General features: G+C 47.4%; 1 protein-coding gene across 8 annotated transcripts in view; it reads right to left on the bottom strand.

Moving 5' to 3' along the window:
• Positions 1-9,465: 9,465 nt before the first annotated feature.
• The window catches only part of PAX7 (paired box 7), an 86,727-nt gene continuing 74,549 nt past the window's right edge, over positions 9,466-21,643 (bottom strand). For all 8 annotated transcript variants that reach the window (XM_032448793.1, XM_015882282.2, XM_015882285.2 and 5 more), the window contains 2 exons: positions 15,710-15,956; positions 9,466-12,900 (listed from right to left, as the gene is read on the bottom strand). In XM_032448793.1, coding sequence (XP_032304684.1) covers positions 12,785-12,900; positions 15,710-15,956 — 363 coding nt within the window. In that variant the 3' untranslated portion in view covers positions 9,466-12,784. The remainder of the gene's footprint in view (positions 12,901-15,709; positions 15,957-21,643) is intronic.

Raw genomic sequence — 21,643 nt, 5'->3', positions numbered from 1 at the left:
CTCCCCAGGCAATATCTTTGTGACACTGATTTACTGCAGCCCAGCCTGCGGGGAAGGTGGTAATTCCCTGCCAACACCTGCATTTTCTGCCTCTCCCACTTGTCAGCTCCTTTTAACAGCAGCAGATAACTCGCCCCTGGCTCCTGATGTTGATTTCCCCCCACACTGGGCATTGGGGCCGGCAGCTGTGCACGGAGCAGCTCTCATCTTTCTGCTCCAACCCTGGGGGACTCAGCCGTAACCTCCCCACTAAGGGTCTGGCACCACTTCAGACCCTTCCCCTGTCCCAGGCGGGTGGAAACCAGCTGCGATGCCTCCTCACAGCCTGGGAAAATAGCTCAGGGCTCGACTTTTCCTTGAGAGCCCTGAAATCCGAGTGGCTGTTGTTCCTGCTGCCCCCTCCCTTCCCTTTGCATTTCACTACCCTACACAGCCTACACAGCCCTCACTTTGGAATTTAGCATTCTTCCTCCCTTGTCAGGTTCGGATTGGGCCGCCCATCCAGCACCCTACAAGAACTCTCAACACTATGCCCACCCCCTCCATAAATAACAACCCATTCCTTCACCACACCATTGTTTTTTGAGATTACGTATCCAACTATTCCAAGATTTTCCTTGAAATCCCACTCTTTTTTCCATGTCTATAGGATAAGGAGGTGGGACAATGTCCCTGTACCTCCATGGGGTCGCAGTCAACAATCAAAGAGCCCACATCTATTTCTTAGGAGATCCCTCAGTAAACTAAGCCACAGCAGTTGAAAAATGCCACTTATCCCTGATTTTAGATGTGCACTCATGGTTTGTCTTGACAACAAGGTGTAAAGAGATTTCACAGCATCTCAGCACCACAGAGCGTGGACAGCGCACGGATGGAGATGGACCCTCAGCCCCCCCCCCAGGAGCACCATATCGACGAGCACATCCCTGTTCTAACAACCAGACCCCCCCAAATGACCATTTCTGCCTTTGATTAACATTAAGAACAAGTGTTACTGTTGGTATGTACCTCCTGCAGGAGGATAGGGCTGATGGGTCCTGCTAGGTCTCCAGCAAAGCTTTGGGTGCACATCTCAAACCATCCCATGGGTGGTGGATCAACAATTTGTTCTAATCCCCCCCAACCTCATCGGGTTTCAGGGATGGGAAAGATGCACAGATGTGCAGCCTCAGTCCTATGGCTTTGGCTTGAGATTGGATTGACAACCGTACGCAGTTGGATTTTGGATTCAGGTTCAGGCACAGCTGAGAGCTGTTATTGCAGCACTATGACCAAACGTGATCAATAAATTTGGTGGTGGGGACAGAAACAGGCAGGAAGGTTTCCAGAGCAGGAAATCCAACCTTCAAGACAAAGCCTGAGATCAGGGATCCTAATGCTGGCCTCCATCCCTGTTTGCCAACCATCATTCAAACCAAAATCTCTTGATGTTTGACCAAAAGCAGACTCACAGATGCTGGTGTCAGTGCTGTGTCCTCCTTGGGGCAATTAAATGAGTTGTGAGGGGTTGGGAAATGGAAGATCTGGTTCCTTTCCTCCAAAGCCAGGCATACAGTGCTTCCAAACCACAAGAGGGGCTGGAGACCTTCTCCTACCTCACCCTTGGCGCTGCCCTTGGCAATGAGAATGCGAGTTAGCAGTTTTTAGCAGGAATCAGCCTTGTGAAGTTCTTACCAGCTCCCCCATAAAGCCTCCCAGATATATATATTTAAAATATACTCTTCCATGTGTTCCCCATCCTCTCCCCTTTTCATCTCTGCCCATACCTGGCCAGTGCAGAAAGGCAAAGTCTATGAGCAACACATCCTACATTGGCTCATGGCGGTCCTCAAAGGAAGGAACATCCCTTCCTCTGGCAGCCAGTGAGTGATTGGGTTAGAGAAGGGAAACGGGGGTGGAGTATCAAAGGGCTGCTCATATCTAACATCTATCTGCCCATTTTGGATTGAGCTCCCTGATAGAGAAGAAAGGGTTCATCTCCCACGGAGACAGAATGAACTTGGGGCTCATTGCTCCTAACCATGTGACTTTGAGGTGCCACGTCTCTATTTTTCATTTCAGGGAGGCTCCCATTGCTCTGCCCCTGAGCATCAAAGTGCTTTCCCATCGCCACACACCCGAAGTGCTGGGGATGTGACAAAGCAGAACAGCTCAGCTGACATCCTGTGAATTAATCAGTGAGAGGGACCAGCCTTGATTAAATTAGAAAGCTCGCCAACTAATAGGGATGGCCCTTAGTAAACAAGGGAGTGGGAATGGTAGGGAGGGAGCAGCATGAAAAAGAATGACTTAGGCTACAAACACAGAGAGCCCTTGGGGTTAAAGGGAAGCTAGAACAGATCCCAAAGTATCATTTCCTCCCACTTGGTTACCATTTATCCCCACTTGGATACATACAGAATAATGCTGAGAGCTTTGTCCCTGCTCAAAAGAGGTAAAAAAGAAACAAAATGGGTGTTACAAGGAGCTGCTGACCCTTCCTGGTGACAGAAGGAAGCATTTGGGATCAGATAAAGCTCTTTCCTCCCTAACATCTTCTCTAGCATCAGAGCCTTAGTTCCACCAAGGGCCATGCAGCGCTGTGGAGCTCTCCCACCTCCTCCACCCATCCCTCCTTGCTTGTGCATCCTCTGCATTTTCCCGCTGGTGACTCACAGGGAGTTAAGTGTTGCCTTTTTTCGCTCTTTTTCTTCTTTTTCTTTCTTTCTTCTGAGCAAACTAGGCGGCAGAGCAACTTGCTTTGCAGCCCTCCCCACCTCCGCTATGCCAGCGAATTTCCAATTTTCAGCTAATATCAAGGTCGTGACAGAAAGCGCAGAGGCCCTGGTAGGACATAATGGCAGAAGAATTGTAAATGTTGCTTTTAGTGAATGCAGAATGAGGAAGGGCCAAGGAGGGGAAATTTTCCATTCAGCGTTGGCCTCTGAAAAAGCGAATACATTTTCTCCTCCAGTGTGTCGCATTAGATTTCCAGAGGTGCTCGGCACCAGGTACATGTCATTAGTAACAGTTTGCGTGGTAATGAATCCTTTTATTTCTCTTCCACACAGCTCATGAATACATAAAGAGGCTGGTTTTAGTCGCATCTGGTTCAGCTGCAGGAGCCTCACATAACTTAATTTTGCATCCTCTTCTGTACGGTGGCAAGCGCAGCTGGGGCCAGCCTTAAAGGCACAGGAGGTTCTCAAAACCTGAGCAAAGCCTGGCATTGGAGGCGAGAGTCTTCTTGGGAAGGCCCTGAGCTGTCCTCTTGGAGCTGGACATCCTTTGTTGAATGGAGAGATGGATTTGGTTGGGTCATGGCAGCTATGGGTTGAGTTCAGCCATAGCAACATAGAGTTGAGGTGGGTTTGGCCATGGCAACATGGGGTTGGGTTGTGTTGGGTTTGGCCATGGCAATGTTGGGTTGGATTGGGTTTGCTCGTGGCAAAATTGAGTTGCTTGGAGTTTGGCCATGGCAACGTTGGGTTGGGTTTGGCCGTGGCAATGTTAGGTTGGGTTTGGCTGTGGCTATGTTGGGTTGGTTCAACTGTGGCAGTGTTGGGCTGGACTGAGTTCTGCTGTGGCAACATGGGGTTGGGTTGGGTTCACCTGTGGCAACATATGGTTGGTTAGGTTTGACCATGACAACGTGGGCTGGAGTTCAGCCTTGATACCTTTGGGTTGGGTGAGATTCAGCCATAGCAATGTGGGGTTGGGTTGGGTTAGGCCATACCAATGTGAAGTTGGGATGGGTTCAGCTGTGGCAATGTTGGGTTGATCTTTTGGGAGCATGCAATAGCTCAGACCAGCCCAGTGTTCCTCATGCTTCTGGTGAACAAAATCCTCTCTTGGAATTCCTTTAATTCATGTCACACCCCCCCCCAAACACAGGGAGCTTCTCCTCCAGCAGCAAGTCTGTGAACAGAGAGCAAAGATCTGTTCTTTCTGCAAGCTCTGCCCTGGGAGCATTGAGCTGATGGGCAAGAGCTGAGGCTGCTGGGGCTTTGCTGAATACAAACAATCACTGCCAGGAATTAGGGCTTCATTAACAGCCTCATAAAGCAGGCACGAGACTGCTGCCAACACAGTGTCAGTGAGGCTGCTCTGCTCTCCTCTTCTGAAGTTTTATCTTTTTTAATTGCAATTGCTTTGTAATAATAATAATAAAGTGAGGATAACTGGACAACTAATTAAGCTCAGACCTCACCCAGCACCACCTGAAGCCAGACCTGTCTGACATTTCCCTCCCTGAGCTTATGGGCTTTGCAGGGTGAGGCTGATCTCCAGGTATAGGTACCTGAAGTGGGGAGAAGAGGCACAGCAGAAGCTGAGGCAGCCCCATGTTGCAGCTTTTGGTTGGTCGGTGACATTCCATGGGTGGTGTCATCCCCAAAACAGATCTCTGAAACATTTTGGGAAGGTTTTAAATAAAGATCTGAGCCTTGTAGAGGTATCGGGCTGAGGAGCAGGTTGGGTGTGCTCAGAGCTGGGCCAGGGCAGCCTTAGGGTGATGGGCAACAGCTGAAGCAATCCCAAATCTCCACTATGGGAGAAGCTGTGCCTCTCCCAACAGAGCAGAGTTAGGTTTTCTGGGTGAAGAGATTTCAAAGAATAAAACTGTTTGTAATGGGTTAAGAAATCATTTCCTGCCCAATCCCTGTCCGCTCAGCCAGGCAGCTGCAGGTAACTGCACTTTGAGACTTTGCAATAAACTCCTCTGCAGTTTTCCAACAGTTTCTTTGTCATCAGCGTAACTGAATTTACAATGGACATGGCGTATTTCTCCCTTGCTGACCTGCAGCTGTGCTAAACACAGACCACAGAATGCAAATTTCTGGTTAGAAACCTCTAGCTCTTGTGGTTTTGGGAGCAGTATCTTGGAAATGAGGTCAACACACCTCAAAGACACGAGGCTGAAAATGCACAGCTCCCCATTGCCTGTGTGGGTGTGCAGACAGGAACCAGTGCTGGAGAGAGTACCAAAGTATCAACACATCACTAATTTTCTCTGCAAGAATGGGTATACTTCATTCTCCCATCATAGGATCATGGAACTATTAAGGTTAGACAAGACCTCTAAGATCAAACCAATCCATCCCCACCATGCCTGCTGATCATGTCCCTCAGTGTCACACCTCCATGGTTCTTGAACGACTCTAGGGACAGTGACTCCACCACCTTCCTGTAAATCCACTAATGGTCATTAGTTCAAAAATATGCTGATTAAGACTGCAAGTCAGGCAGTAAAAAGAGCAGAGCATCTCCAAAGCCCAACCCTACCACTACCACTAACTCACATCCCCTTAGTCCGGGTGTGATGGACCCCAAGAAGCCCCAACTTCTGGTGACCCATTGGGTTGTGTGCCCACATCTCCACTTCTCTCAAGACACATAAATGGGAAATTCAACCCCAAATATTTCACATTTGGCAAAAACTACAAACCAGGACCATCTCCTTTTTTTTCTCCTACAAACTTCCTCACTGTTCCCATTTCCCATCCACTGGTGTGGATGGGAACCCTATCCCACATCCCCCTTGTCCAGGAGTGATGGACCCCAAGAAACCCCACCAGTTGGTGTCCCATTGGGTTGGGATCCCAAATGCACGGGGCATCATCATTTCAGCTCATCACCCTACTTCTCCAGCTATAAAGAAAGAACATAATGGAAAAATAATTAATTTAAAAAAACCCACATCATTTTAAGGCAGAAAGAGGAGTTGGGGGGGGGGGGCAGGAGATGCGCGGAGCCAGTAGATAACCAGCAGATGTGATTTTTGCAGATAAGCGTAGTAATTTAGATAAATCTGGAGGCTTTAGAGCCTTTCGCTCGCGTTCCTTTTCTTTCTGTCTGATTTTTTTTTTCTTTCAATTTTATCTCACAAGTCAAGAGGAGGGGGAAGGTGGGGGGAGCAGGAAGGGGTGTATGTGTGTGTGTGTGGGGAGGGGGGGAGAGTAATCTTTGGGTACTTTTTCTTTTCTTTTTAATGTGTTTTTCCCTAGAAGGTGGGATGAGGCCACCCTCCCCCCCCCCACCCCAATACACATTCACACACACACAAACGTACCCAGAAGACGGGGCTCTGTTTTTTAAAAGCAATGGACAAAAAAAAAAAAAATCAAAATATTTGAAAATGTATTTCATGGTAATTATGTCATATTTCATGGACTGATGCCACTACTGAAAGAGAGCCTGAATGCCTTAATTTGTATAGAAATTGTAATCATTTGTTCATTTCAAGGTGAAAATTGCATTTTTTAATTTAAATTGTATCCTGCGTGATAGTCTATTATCTAGTAAAATTGTCTCCATGTCTGAATGCCTTATATGCAGCTGCAATGCTTGTTACAAATCCCGTTATATTCATAAAAGCTTTGTCGACGTCTCGGGAAATGTGAACAGTTTTCTTGTGGGTTTCTTCTCTCTGTTGTGTGGGTTGGTTTGTGTTTCTTTTTTTCCCTTTTTTTTCCCCTTTTCCCTCCCATTCTCATCCTCCCTCCCCTTTCCTTTTCTTTCTTTCTATCCCATATCTACTGTTAATAACAATTAGCCTGGCTAAGCACAAAAGGCCTTTCTGTGCAGAAGGATTTCTGCATCGTTATTTATTTGGGAGCACAGCACCCCAAGGTTGTGTGCTGGTAAGGAATAGTGGGCAATGGAGGAGGAAAGGATGGGAAAACCCAATGTGTTCCACCCTGGGGATGGGAATTCTGCACTAAAGCCACTGTAGGGAGGAGAGGATGGGATATGTGCCCCGTTGATGTTCAGCATTAGGGGACTGAGCGCCATAGGAATGCAGGATGAGCCGTTGGGTTACTATAAATCAACCAAACCCGTTAAAATTCTGGGCTGGTTTGTGCCGGGTGAGAACGTGGCCCGCCCAGGATGGGATATTAATTATATTAATCCTTCAAAAAGAAAGAAATGGGCCTCCCAAGGAAATCCTTTTTCAGTCGTTTAATTCCCTTTCATACACCTCTCCCTGCTCGGAATACCCTGATTTTATGCAGGTCCACAGCCCATTATAATAAACTTCTCTACACCTATTCTGCAAAGAAATTGCTCATGGAATGCTGCGAGGCTGAAGGCTGCTGACAGCAAAGCCACTCTCTGAGTGTAACACCCGAACACGATGTGTCGACCCATGTGGGCTCATGTAAGTCACTTAACCTTCATCCCTCTGTTCCCAAAACAGCTCTGAAACCACTGCGTTACAGTGGGGCTGGGATGGGTAACAGTGATAGAGGGGAGGTAAAAGCCTTTTTTTTTCCAGAATACTTTGGTTTTATCATAAGGACCTTTTCCTAAATTCTCTTTTATTAATAAGCCTCGAGTCAAGAGAATTGAGAATCTCAGTTTCCTTAGTGTTGGTTTGAGAACAGGTTTTAAATTTCAGGTTAGAAAGGTAAAAATGTTCCCCTTCCAGTTTGTTCTTCTCGTATTTTGGAAATGAAAGCAAAAAGTGGAAACAAGAAAGATTTGGGTCCTTTCCTCCTCTTTCACTTCAGAAAAATACCCATGAGAATGTCTGAGAAGATGAAGTAAGTAAGTTTTTTGGTTGTTTTTTCAGTAATTCAGAAGAAAAGTGCTGATCAATGCCCTTCCAAACGTGTTTGGGCTGCATCCCCATGTGCTTTCCTCAGCTGCTGAATGGCAATGGCATGAAGCTGGGGAATAGAACTTGCAGTACACATGTGCCTGTATGTGTTCAGTGTTGTCACATGTCAACCCATGAAGCCACAACATGGGGACCTATGGCCTTGACACATGAATCATGGACCATGACATAGGGATCCTTGAGGCCGTGACATGGGGATCCATGAAACCAGGACACTGGGGACCAATGAGACCATTACACAGGGACCCTTGAGGCCAAGGCATGAGGATCCAGAGGCCATGATACAAGGTTCCATAAGACCATGACACAGGGACACATGAAGCCATGACATTGGGGATCCATAAGGCTGTGACATGGGGATCCATGGCCATGGTGTGGGGACCTTGGGTACCCTGTGCTTGCAGCACGATCAGTGCCCTGTCCCCAGCCTGCAGACACAGTGTGTTTGGCAGAAATTAACAGCTGGTGTCAAATGGCCTTGGCTCTGATTTATCACTGGTTTATCAGCAGATTAAAGCTGACGACAGCTTAGGGCCATAATTGAGCAGTGATCCTTGTTGCAAGAGCTGCATCGGCCCGGAGCAGCTCCCTTGTGGGCTCACTTGTGCCCTTGATATCATCCACAGGGCAACATTTGGGCTCTGGTGAGGTCTGGGAGATGTCCTGTGCTGCTCAGATAAGGCTCGAGCTGACAGAAAAGAGGACGAGGAGCTCTGGGAACAGTTGAGGGCAGTGTTGAAACACAACGGCGCTGTCTGGATGTGGCCAGCACTGGAGCAAGATTGTTTCAGGGAGGGCACAGAGCTTCCAGCAGCAGAGCGATTTGGAAAATAGGGCTGTGGCTATAGAAATAATGCTGGCCTGTTTTAGGGTTCCTAGGAAATGATGGAAGAAGCCTTATGGGAGCACCCCAGGGCAGACTCCATGCCTGGGTGACCCCAGAACTGGCAGGGCCCCCACAGCCCCCACCTCCCACTGCCCCGCTATGGAACGATCTCCCTGCTGAAAGGCAACCAGAAAATAAATAAATTTAAAAGAACCCACCAAAAACCAGAGACTAATTACCCTGCTTTCTGCATGCGGATATTGGTCCAGCACCGCTTGGATGGAGATCAACTTATTTTACGGGGAACCAAAACATCTTCAGATGGAACTGGCTTTGTTTAAAGGCAAAATGCCTTATTACCGACTGCCGAAGCCCCGAGCCATGCCTTGCTCTGCAGAGTTTCAAAATATTGTTCCGCTTGTTGCTGCTGTGCTTTGCCCTCTAATGAGAGCCAGGTGCCTGCAGAGCCAGAGCAACAGCACGGTCCCATCCTGCCTCCCTCTGCCCCACCATCACTCGCTGAAAGTGAATATATAAAGACATAGTTGTGTTTGGAACAGGCCAGGTGATTGTCCTTCCCTTGTGAAAAGTCACAGTGAAAATGGATGTTTCATTTCTCCACATAGATTTGCATTAAGGAATTGGACTTGATGATCTGTACGGGAGTTGGGCTCAATGATCCTTATGGATCCTTTCCAACTTGGTATGAATCACAAGCAGAATCACAGAGTCCTCAAAGACCACTGAGATCATTGAGCCCAACCATCAACCCATACCCACTGTGCCCACCCATAGAACCATAGAAGGTTGGAATGACAACTAAGATCATCCACTCCAAGCACTGACCCATCACCACCAAACCCACTACTTCCTACAAACAAATTGCACAACTTTGGTCTCTTTTTTGGAGCAAAACTGCATTTTGTCTGTGCATTTGGCTGATGTTGGTTTACCACTTCTTCCCCTTGAGCATCAAGAGCGCATCAAGCAAACAAGCCATCCAAAGACACATTTTAATCCTTTTTTTTTTTCTCTTTTTTTTTCTTTTAATGTATAACAGTTATGCCTGAGTTACAGAGAGACACCTACAGGCAGCAGGTAGTTAAAGCAAATACCAGTTTCTCTTTCTACTATTACTACTCCATATAGCTGAATAAATTATGGTGCGATTATATATATACACACGCACTCACACACACAGGCACACACGCGCACACACTCCCAGGCAGGCATACACATGGAGCAAAATGGCTATGAGTCAAACACAGAAGCAACATATCCGCAGTTACTAGGAATAAGGAATGTCCTATAGTGCTATGTAGATATTCCCCAGGTGGGTATATGGAGGTGTTAGGGATGACGGGTTAGAAGCGTTAAATACACAAAAGTCTCTGAGCAACAGGAGCCAATCTGCTGAGTTATCAGACACAGTGAGGAAATGTCCATTTTGTGGTCTCAGGACGGTGCTGAGAGGTGAAGCAGGGGCACAGGGAGGTCCAAAACCCATCAGTGGGTTGGCTGTCCCCCAAGGATCTCAGTCTTCAGGCATGGAAGAAATATCGACCTGAGAGAACGGTTCTGGAGCGCCGTCCCTTTGCTCGTTGGCTTCTTGTGTGGTTGGGATCCATGGTTACCCAACATAGTCACCATTGGGTGGAGGTCTGCTCCATCCCCGATGGGTCCGCGCGTCCTTCAAGGTCCCACCACCGGCTCTGCTCTTCCATGCTTGGTTTTCTTTCACCTCCCTCTGTTCTGTCCCACCCTACCCCCTGAGTTTGTCTCTTTTCAGCAGAACTGAGGTTGGCAACCCGTAAAACAAAAGGAAAAAAGAAAAAGAAAAGAAAAACCAAAACACTTGGACTCTCATACATGAATGTTACCTTCAGAACAGAACGAAGAAACAAACAAAAGAGAAAAGAATTCCCCAAATCAAACCCATCCCACCCCAAAGATTCTGGAATGTATTTTGAAAACACACAATAGGCAAAATCTCTACATTTCGCCCTCCCCACTCCCCCCTCCTCCCTTTATTTTTATTTTTTTTATTTTTTCTATTTTTTTATGTTTTTTTGAATATTATTATTATTATTTTTAACTAGCACGGCACTCACTGTGTTTTTTAGTATTTAAAAAAAAAAGAAGAAGAAGAAGAAAATAAAAAAGAAAATAAAAAAAGAAAGAAAGAAAGTCAACTTCCTATAAACATACAGCACATGACCCAATTTCCAACTAATGTACAAAGTGCGACCACGAGGGAAAGGTCAGAGAACAGCTATTGGTGCTAGCGGGGCGATTCGGGTTCCCCTACAAACTCTATTTACAGCAGTGCCCGGGTGCTCACGGACTTTCAGGTGAAGGCGAATGGCAAACAGGATTCTACGGTGCTCCCTCTCTTTAAGACTTGACTTGGTGGGGTTCTGTGCACCGCTCCTTGAGGATGGGTGATAGGATGGAGTGGGGAGGAGAGAGCTGGTAGGATTTTGCGAGCGGGAAGGATTCTTGTCACAAACTGGAACTTTCCTTCTAGTTTTGCAGGCAGCGAGGAATGCATTTGGTCAGAGATTTCAGGGTTAAGCATTGGGGATTGCTGGCTTCTTGTTAAAGAATAGGTTGTTGTAGTAAATGGGTGTTTCTGGCATTAATCCCTATGCTCGTGTCCATCACATACACCCTTGTCCTTGCCCTAGAACCCCCTGTTCTGATATGGCAGTCACAGAAGGTGACTTGGGAATGATATTTAAGCCAGGATTTGGGTCCAAAAGGGATTTCTCCCTTCTATCAGATCAAGAGCAGCATCTTGTGTTGCTTTCCAAGACTTCACACTGACACAACCAGAGATGGTGTGACTGGCAGAATGGCCAAGCGGGTGTGTTAGCACGCTTTTAGGAATGTAGGCTCCATCACCCACATGCAGCAAAGCTGATTGGTGCTGTGCATGGATCTGACAGGATGCTGAGCAATGTAAGAAGCAAAATTCGGCTTTGGTCCCGACAGGTACTTGCCCACATGGCTCAGGAGAAAGCAGCTCGGAGGATCATGATAAATGAGGCTGGGGCAAGGCAGGGAAGAATTCCCTGGGAAAAACGTTGTTCCAGCTGCAAAAACAACATCAGGTTATTTGGAAAGAACTGAAGAAACAGCAGTAAGAGAAAAAGGGCACAGCAGAAGTGTCTGTAACAACCTGTCCCTAGAAGCATGTGCTGGAGCAGAGCTCATCCGACTGTGCAGCCCCATTTTCATTTGGGAGGCCCTTTCCTTGCAGCAGAGCCCCATTCTGCACACTGACCCTCTGACACATCTCTGACTCTTCCTTCTCTCTGCTGTCTTTGCTCTCGATGGGCAGCTTCTCTCCCACTGAAGGATGGAAGGGCCACAACAGTCCTCACCCTTCTCAATTACAAGGGCAAGAGACCCACAGTAGTCATCTGTATCTGATGCCCTCTCTCTGGCCAGAGTTTGCTATCACATCTTCTGCTACTATCTGACGCCCGTGTCCTTTTGGTGATAAACAGGTCAAACTTGGTCCCTAGGAGGAAACGTAAATGTTGCTCGTGCCTGTGCCCACCATCTCCAGACCTCATGCAGCAATTCACATTTACACCTTCCGAAGGTCCCAGGCTGGATGGACATCCACCCCGCCCCTGCTTAGCAGCAATCTGGCCTGCTTTGGCCCTGCTTTGGGAAGCCATCGGTGAGAACAGAAGGGTAGAGTGGGGGTGGGGGACATTTGTTGTCTCTTTAATTTACGTTTGAGCTTTTTGTTTGTCTTTGTGTGTTTGTTCGTATTTCTTGTGTTCGCGTTGCTGTTTTATGTTTGTTTGTTTGTTTAAACAAGTTCTTATATTTGGTCCATAGGTCTTCTGTGGTCCCGAATTACATCATCCTTAACAGTCAGCTTGGTTATTCCTTCCTATACAACATTCACCAAATTTACACCAATGGAAAGAAAAGGAAACAAAAAAGAAACTTCTTTCAACAAAACGGGGGGGAGGGGAAGAGATCAATTTGGTTTTGACTATGCCAACTACCTAGATGAATGGAAGGTCCTTAAGCATGGGCAAAACTCCATGGCCAGGTAGAGGGAGGGCATGAACTCGGGGTTAATAAATGTACCCAACCTATTGTCTCTGGCCAGAGAATGCAGGTCAATGAGGCCAGGCTTGCCTCTGAGCACTCTGGGAGGAGCTGGATTCATGGAGAGCCCTCCTGATCTTTCCCGTCTCCTTCACAAGTTGATGCAAGGTGAAAGGGAGTTGGGAAGGAGTAAGGTCCGGGTACAGGCAAATCCCTGGAAGGCTGGTAGTGTTTCTCCAGTGGTACCGAGTTGCTGGAGTGGGTTGTTGGCACAGTCGGACTCTTCAGTAAGCTTGGCCTGTCTCTACTGGTAGGAGCCCCAGAACAGCTGAATGTTCTCCCAGCTTCATCCTGCGCTGCGTGGACAGGCTCACGTTCTTGGCCAAGTAATCAACAGCAGCTGAAAGGGAAAAGCAATGGGGGAAGGGAGAGTGAGAAAACAGCACAATGTGAGGATTATTAGTGGAAATGAGGCATTTGCCATCAAAGGATGTGTGACCAACAGACCCCACAGACCCATTCCTAGGAACTGACTCTTGGATCAGAGGTTGTGCTCCTGGGATAGGGTGCATCCTTCTACATCAACCTGCCAGGGCTGTGGGTCCCTCACATCCCCCCCAGGACCTACTAAGGGTGAAGATCCTACTCATGCCACAGAAAATGGTCTTTCCAGGGGAGTTGCCCATTGATGAGCCCGAGACAGCTCCAGCCTCACACTGTGCCACCAGTGATGCCAGTGAAAATGAAATTCCAGTAGGACCTCACCAACCTGGACAGGGCTTGAATGTGACTCAGCCACCACCATGTGCTGACTCATTCCTCTGTCCTAAGGGAAACACTTTGTCTGGGTGAGAAATGCATCCCAACTCTCCAGCCTGCCCCATGGTCTGGGGTGGGGGGGGACGAGGAGTGGGGCAGGATGGTGACATTGCTCATTAGCTGAGCTTCAGTCAAAGTCTCTCCCTTTCCCTAGCTTTAATGTCTCAAATTAGATTAATAAGGAGCTGGCAGGAGATGTACAATCGGTGCCAATGAGTAAACAAATTTCAGCCATCAACATCTTGTCAGATGCCTGCCCCAGAGGAGGTCCCTTCCAGACTCAAATTCTTATTAGACTTGTCATATCTATTAGAATTCCTTTCACGCTTCTGCGTTCCATCACCGGCATCATTAACACAGCTCCGGCCTTTGGGAACTGCAAGGACCACATTAATCTGGTATTGCTGCTCCTCACCGGCTGGGACAGCACTGGCTGGTGTTTGGGGAGCAGAAAGGGTACAACTTCTGCTGGTGGCTCTTGGTTGGACACTTGGAGGTGGCACAGTTGGGCTGGTGCTCCTCCTGGACTGGGAGGAATCCCAGTAGGGGCAGCTTGTCTTGAGCACTGGGCTCTGCAAGTTGTGTGATGGTGCCTCCAACTTTATAGGGTTAAAGGCTGGGGAAGACCCTGCTCTATGGCTTGTGTCCAAACCTTTCCAGCTTGTTCCCCTGATATTTCAGGTGATCACATTAAATAACAGCTTTGTGAAGCCCTTGTGTGTGTTTGGCAGCTGTGCTCTGGGTGAAGGGAATCACAGAATCATTAAGGTTGGAAAAGTTCACCACTAAGATCTGCTGAATATAAAATGCACTGAGAAAGACAAGGAAAAAAAATGCTGTTATATCAAGGTCATAACCATGCAAGACCTTGCTCAGCAGTTCTAATTACCAACAAAATGGTTTCTTCACATACAGATCATTATAAATGGAGCTCATTAACAGAAAAGCTTATAGTGAAGATTTATGTATCGCCTCTATTTAGCTGGGCATCCGAATATCCACATATTAATGTGCAGATGTGGAGAGTCTGCTGCTTGATGGGGAACTCATCTTCAAATGGCCACAGCTGGATATATCTTGAGTAACTCTACCAACCATGCAAGACTTGAATGGGAAAACATTCCTGCTCCAAACTGAGCCCTGTGGCTCCCAAACTGAATGGACGTCCAACAGAAAAGAGGGAGAGGAATCAGGAAAGGCAATAAAACAGCATAGATAGGGTTGGGTGGGCAGCTCTTCAAGGAGAGGCCCAAGTGAAAATTCCTGCAGCAAACCAAGACAAACCCTTCTTTCTCTTTCCCTCTCCTTTGCTGGTCACTCTCTCTTCAAAAACGTAGCTTTATTTTTTACACACATGGGTGTGACTAACGTCTTGCCTAAGGGAATCTTTATTGGAAATACATGGTATTGGAATTTGTTTAAGATTTTTATCAATAGCACGTGTGTCCAGCCTCACATCCAGAAGCGAGGGGAAGGTCAAGGGGTCACAGATCAAACTCCCGAAAAACAAAAAAAGGAGGGGTGGGGGGAAGCTGCTATTGATCCCGTCTGCCGCCACAGCCGGTTCTCATTTAGCTGGAGAAGTTAAAGACATTAAAGGGCTGTGACGGAGAGGGGAATAAAAAGCCACAGCCAAATGGAAGGAAAGGTCACTGAGGACAAGCTATGGGCAAGCAGGAGTGCTCCCGGAGGAAGAGGATGCACCTTTAACCCTCTGCAGATCACCCTCTCACAACACCACACTCATTATTAGTTTAACACCAGCAGGTGAGCCCTTTGGCAGGGTTTCTGGAGGAGAAACAGACCTTCCCTGGGTTGCAGTGCCTTCCAGGTCTGAGCTGAGGGTTGAGGATTGTAATTCCAGCCTTGCTTTGGCTATAGTAGGATTGCAGCCTGGTTGGTTGGCAGACTTATGGCTTTTGTAAGGGAAGCTGAGCATGGAACCATCCCTTATCCCTACAGAGGGCAGGGGAAGGAGCAACATACATAGTTGTGCATCACTAAGGGATGGTATTAAAATCCCCTTGGCTGAGCAGTTGGGCTTTTGGAGAAGCAAAAACTGGAGAGGAGGAAGGAAAGGGTTGGAACTGGATGATCTTTCAGGTCCCTGCAATCCAAGCCATTCTATGATTCTGAGTTCTTGTTCTTTATATTTTCTAGCAGAAATGTTTTGCCTAAAATATTTTATTTTGGACTTTTGAATTGGACTGCAAGGATGATGGGAGCAATCTCTATATGGAGCAATCTCCATCTATCAGATTCCATTTTTCTCTCTATGTGGACGGTCTTCTTTCCAATTCCATCCCAATCCCCTCCATGACAACACCCACACATTCTTAGATCCCTCTTCTTCTCCCCTGTTCTCAGTGCAGGGGCCACCCAGCACTTACTTTGTCCATACTGCCCATACTGGTAGCCAGCCACTGGGTCCACGCTGTAGCTGGTGGTGCTGTAGGTGGGAGGACAGTAGGACTGCGAGGTCGGGAGGCTGTCCACAGACTTGATGGAGTCACTCCGCTGGCTGCAGCTGGCAGAGATGGAGTTGGTGGTGTCCAGACCACCGTGAAGAGGAGAGATGGAGAAGTCAGCTTGGGGCTGCGGAGGAACCCCACTGGGGTTGCTCAGGATGCTCATCACCTGGGGAAACATGGGAGGCAATGTGTCACCAGGGGTAGGAGAGAAACAGTCTACCAGGATGGAGAATGAAAGCTGCTTCCACCTGGTAAGAACAGACCTCATTTTTAGCTCCCCTGTTTCTAAGGCTTTATTTCATAGGATCGTTGAATCATCAAGGTTGGAAAAGACTACAAAGATCACCATGTCCAACCATCACCCCATCACCCATGCCCACAATAGCATGTCCTTCATACACATCCAACCCACTGGTTTTATGTTTCTGTTGCCCTCTTTTTTAATGTTTTAATAAAAAAATATATCTGTATAAAAATAAGTTTTGTTACTTATATATCTTAACTGTATTGTGTATGTTATATATACTACCCAGACCCATTCCTCTTCACCCAATGCAGCCCAGGCAAGCCAAAATGTTGGACACCCATAAAGCTTATTTGAAAGACCTTCCTAAGGGATAATGGAGAGGTTCCTTCCATGCACACTCAGCCTTCAGTTACACTTTGCTGCCCTGCCAACAATGCCACTGAACACCAGAGAAGGGAATAAACCAAGGAAAACACAAGGGATGCACAAGTCAAGACCCACGGTTTCCTAAAGGGACTCTGACATCAGCTATTGCCATTGAAAGTCTGCATGGGGGTGGGTTAATGGAGGTCCCAAAACGTTCTGGTTTTGATGCAGATTCTGCTTTAGGGACAAAAATGTCAAAGTTCTCTTCACCCTGAAATGTCCACGAGTTCAAAGATGACAGGTCACATTGCAGCACAGTGCTCAGTTTTAGAATGTAATTGAATTTGCACACCAGCTATCTTCCTGCTCTGAGACCTGAAACAGATGAATTTACGCTGTTTTTGTTGGTTTTGTTGGGGTTGGGTTTTTTTTTTTCCCCACCAAAATGCCAGATTTGTTCCTGTGGGTGAGTGTGGGGCAAACCACTGCCTACAGGCCTCCATCCTGATATAATGCCTTAATGCAATTGCCTCCTGCAATCAAGCAAAGTGACCCCTGGGTGCCTGGTTAAGGGTGTGAGGAGTTTGTAGGACCGGCGGTACTGAATTTGTGCTGGGGGAGGTGAGGGGACAGCCCGTCACCTCGGGGGGCCATAGCAGCATTGGGATGGCTGAAAATCTCCGACTTTAGCATAACCTTATTGACATCAATTAAAGTGGCAAATTGGAAATATTTGGAGCCTGGCAAGTGGTAAAATGAGCCCTTTATCCCCCGCCAGCGGCCTGGTGAGCTATTGTGCGAAGCATCCATTCTCTGGAAGGACACAAGAGTTGTTGTATAGAGCTCCGGGTCCCCTTCCTCCTCGTCTCTGTCCCCTCCTCCTTCACCTTCCTGCTGGACTGGGGCTTAGGGGATGCACTGCCCTTTGCTTTCTAAAGCTTCTCCTCCCCCCGGAAGGGCTCCGGAGCCCCGCAAAGCCGCTTTGCCTTGATGGGATCCCACCTCCTGACTCTGCCGGCATGAGACACTTCCCAAATTTGTCTGGGGGGGGGGGGAATTTGGGAGCAGGGCTGGCTGGGCCCCTGTGGAGGGGGAGTTAAAAAGCCTGGAAAATCAGTCTAACACTGAACACTGGGGCAGAGATGGAGGAGCGAGCTTTGGACAAGAAGCACTTGTGAGCAGAGCTCACTTACCCTGCCCTCCTTTGAGTTTTCCTGCCTGCACTGAGCTTAGTTTGCTGCTGGTCCACACCAGCTAAAAAGCAATGGAGCTGTTTTGTCCATCTGAGCCTAAATCCCCTCCAGCCCTCCAGGCACATCAACTCAATGAAGCCTTGAGATGAAGTTTTTTAGCTGCAGCCACTTGCCCGTGGAATCCCCTGCCCCATGACAGCAGGGGGATGAAGAGAGGAAATTGCATTTAAATATGCAAGACAGAGTGGATTAATATGTGAGCAGAGCTGTGAGGGTGGGTGTAATGCAAACCTCTCTGCCTCAATACTTAGGCAATGGGGAAACAGTGGCAGTGCTGCCCCAGCGTTGGTTTTCCAGCTGCAAAGTTGTTTGTAACCTTCCACTAAAGCTGGGTCACGAACTTTGATCTGGTTCAGCCACAAATCCCCCTCCTCTGCCGCTCAGTCCCTGCAGATATCCCTCCAAGCATCAGGGATGGAGGTGTCACAGCCTGCCCCAATGGGCATCTGGGATGCTCACATCTCCAGCAGCCACAGGACACTACTGCCTTTCATCTGTGAACCGAATCTGATGTTTAAAACAATAAACATCCTCCCTGCATACAGATATATGAAATTCTGTGCTATGTTTTGCAAGCTCTGGCACAGGCAGCACCAATCAGGGCTGTTTTGCTGCTCCCTTTCCAAGTTGCAGAGCTACAGACTTGCTGCATGCACTGCAAACCTCTGCAGGTGCAGGAAGAAATCATCTGCTAGAAAACAACGTGCAACTGGAACTACTCAGAGATGGGAGGGTTTGCTGGTGCTCTCCCTCCTGGCCATCTCCCCCTAAAAGAGTCAGCTGCTTTATATTACTCAGGAAAAATAAAAGGGTCTTAAAGCAAGTAGAAGTCATATTAACACTTCCGCTAAAGGCCCTCTTAAAAAGAAAGCGGGATGTAAAGCTGTGTTGGTAAATGAAACCCAGATTCACACTCTTCACACTCACAGGAGCTGGGAGATGGGAGAAGGCACTCGCAGAAATGCTACTAAAGAGAGTAATTGGCTTTAATCAGGCAGAATCAGGGCTGATTTCTAAACCTGGCTCTGCTACTGACTCTGAAGAGTTCAGGTGAGTCACTTAAGCTGGGACTCAGCTAACCTGAGCCATGCCATGATGCTTCTGGTCTATACTAATCCTCCAGAATCCACCTACAGAGAGAGTGACACTTCTGAAGGACCATTCCTCCCACCCTGAGACCCCTTTCTAAAAAAAAAAAGACAAAATTTCCCTCTGGAAATGCGTAACAAGACATAAGGATGCCAATATTACACCAGAACATCCCCACCGACCATGGGAACATCTGTCTTTTTGCCTTTTCCAGGCATGCTGTGAACAGTTTGGGACTGGGCCCCGCCAGGACCCTGTTTGCATCCAATCCACCCCAGGACATGAAGGTGTTGGGACTAATAAGAATGATGCAGAGTTTTGTGCTCCATCTCTGCTCTGCAGCATGGATAAACCTTGGCCAGCACTATCTGACTTCTTGTTTCAGCTGGATAAACTCATTTTCCAGGCAACTTTTGAACTCAGGAAGGTGCGGGTGCATCTGGAGAAATCCCTTCCTCAAGAATGCCACGTCCTTCTCCCCTTTTCTTTCTGACCTTGCTTTCTTATAATTTATTACTTCTTGGTGCATTATCATCACTAACTAAAAATCAATACCCACTTCACATCTGTAAGGTTTTATCTGGAGGGAAATCTGCTCCCTGTCCATCACGGTGACTGACAGCCTTCCCTTTCCCCTCCCTCTCGTTGACTGACTCTCTCCCCTTCCCCATCTCCTTCACCTCTGCTGCTGTCCCAAATCAGTCACAGGCATTGCATGGGCTTGTACTTTAGACTAAGTCAATAACAGCCCTGGTACTAGGAGCCTTCAGCCTCACTCCTATCCTTTCCGGAGGTCATTTGTCATAGGGGAAAAGTGGTAGGGGGCCTTGGTGTGTTGGGGAGCCCAAGGTTACCACACAAAGACCCTCCTGGATGAAAGAGCCAGCCTCCTGCTGCTGCCGCCCTCCCCACCCTTATCTCCCCCTGTTCCCCAACCCCTCTCCCCCCCCCGGGACGTTTCATCACTCTCTCCCATACTTTAAAAGAAGGGGAGTTAAAAAAATGTAATTAATTCCCTCAATTTCTGAGCTGGCCCTCAGGGCCTCTGGCCGTGGAAACTGTAGCAGGGGAAATGTGCACCCTTTATGATAAACGAATGCGGCTTTGGGAAGGGAAGCGCAATTAGGGCCTTCAATCTGTGCAATCAGGCCTTCAGATTTTAGGGTTGGAGGCTGGGGGGTGGTTATGTGTGTTATGGGGGCGGGAGGGACTCAAGGGACAAACAATGATAGGGACAAGATACTGCTCAGATGGAGAAGAGCACACGCATGTCAGGGAAGGGACATTGGGGAAGTTTGATGACCAACCCTTGCCCTGTAGACCTGGTCAAGTCATGGGATAAACCAGAGCAGCCCATTGGTGACATCACCTTGAAACACCACCATATGCAGTGTGTAAATAGCCCAAGAAAATTGGGAGGATGCAGAGATGCTTGGAAGAGATCACATCCCAAAATCCCAAAATGATGGGGGAGTCTACAAACACCATTTCCCAGAGTGGCTCCCAGTGTTGCTTGTCTCTGTTTTAGGGCATCCGATCTGACAAAGCGTAAAGCATCCAAAATCAGAGGCTGCCTTAGAAATAATGCTGCATTTAGAAACTGCTGAGTCTGGCTAAGTTGTGAATAAAAGGAAGACGTAATCATCTGCAACTAGCTGAAGGGTGTTAACTCCAAAGGAGCTGCCAGATGGTCCCAAAGGAGCGCAGAGTGAAGAGGGAAAAGCAGAGACTCATGGCAGTGAGGGGTATTTCTGAAGCTGCGGTTCTGTTTTCCTAAGAATGGGTATAAAACCTCAACTTTGGGAAAGGCTGGAAGCACAACTGGTTTGAATATTTAATACTAATCAGACAAAAGCACTACGAACTTCTGCTGCGAAGAATGTGTTTGTTTGTAGGCTCTGTGGTGTCAGTATTTACACCAGTCAGTGGGAAATGAATATCTGAATATCTGATAGTCATGCTGGGAAAGGCTTTCCTACCTACAAGGAGCAGACAGCTGGTCTGCTGTGAGTTCCCCTATGAGGTCTCTACCATTGGGTTGGTCTCCACCGTTTGCATCTTCTGCTTTGGGCAGGTGATGCTCTGTCTTCCAATGCTGTTCTGAGCTACTTGGTGGGGACCCAGCTTTAATATTCCCACCTTTCCTTGGCAGCCTTTTCAGCTAATCTTTACCTTCCCTCTTGCAGAAGGTAACCTTTCCTCACATCGATGCTGTTTGATCTCTGTGGATTCATTCTCACTTCATGGGAAGAGGGAGAGTTGATTATTCTATACATACATTAAACGGGAACAAAACGAAGAGGTGACCGTAGGACTGCTGAGAGTTGAAGAAAGAGTTGGGAGGAGATAAATAGCTCCCCAAAGATCTTCACTTGAAAGGAGGATAAATATATGCAAATATGCCCTTAGGTAGGCCTAAAATGACTTATGTAGCAATCACTAACACTGCACTCACAAAGCCAAGTAATTAATTTTGAATATTTTCTAAACCACTGGATCCAGCTGAGCTGTACCTCAAAATGCCAAACCAATCCAGTAAGCATTCCCTCCACATGTGCTTTTGCATTCGAGCCAAGAAACTTCATACTATTTGCACCTAAGAGAAAAATCTGATCTGTTCAGTCTAATGGCAGTTCCTAGGAGATTTCAGAGCCCAGGGATTAAAGGTTGGCCATAGGATCATGAAGGTTGGAAAGACCACTAAGATCATCCATTCCAACCATTAACTCATCACCACCACAGCAATGTCTTTTAAATGGCACTTGAAAAGCGAAAGGCCGACCCAGTGAGATAAATGGGAGTTTAGCTCTTAATTTAAATGGAGCATTTGTTTTTCTGCAGGAATTAATTGTTATACTATTGATTGAAAGAGCTCTGACTGGTGTTTCCTACAAAGTG

This window comes from Coturnix japonica, chromosome 21, assembly GCF_001577835.2.
Source record: "Coturnix japonica isolate 7356 chromosome 21, Coturnix japonica 2.1, whole genome shotgun sequence".
Classification (NCBI taxonomy): domain Eukaryota; kingdom Metazoa; phylum Chordata; class Aves; order Galliformes; family Phasianidae; genus Coturnix; species Coturnix japonica.
This window is presented reverse-complemented; position numbering and strand designations above follow the sequence as displayed.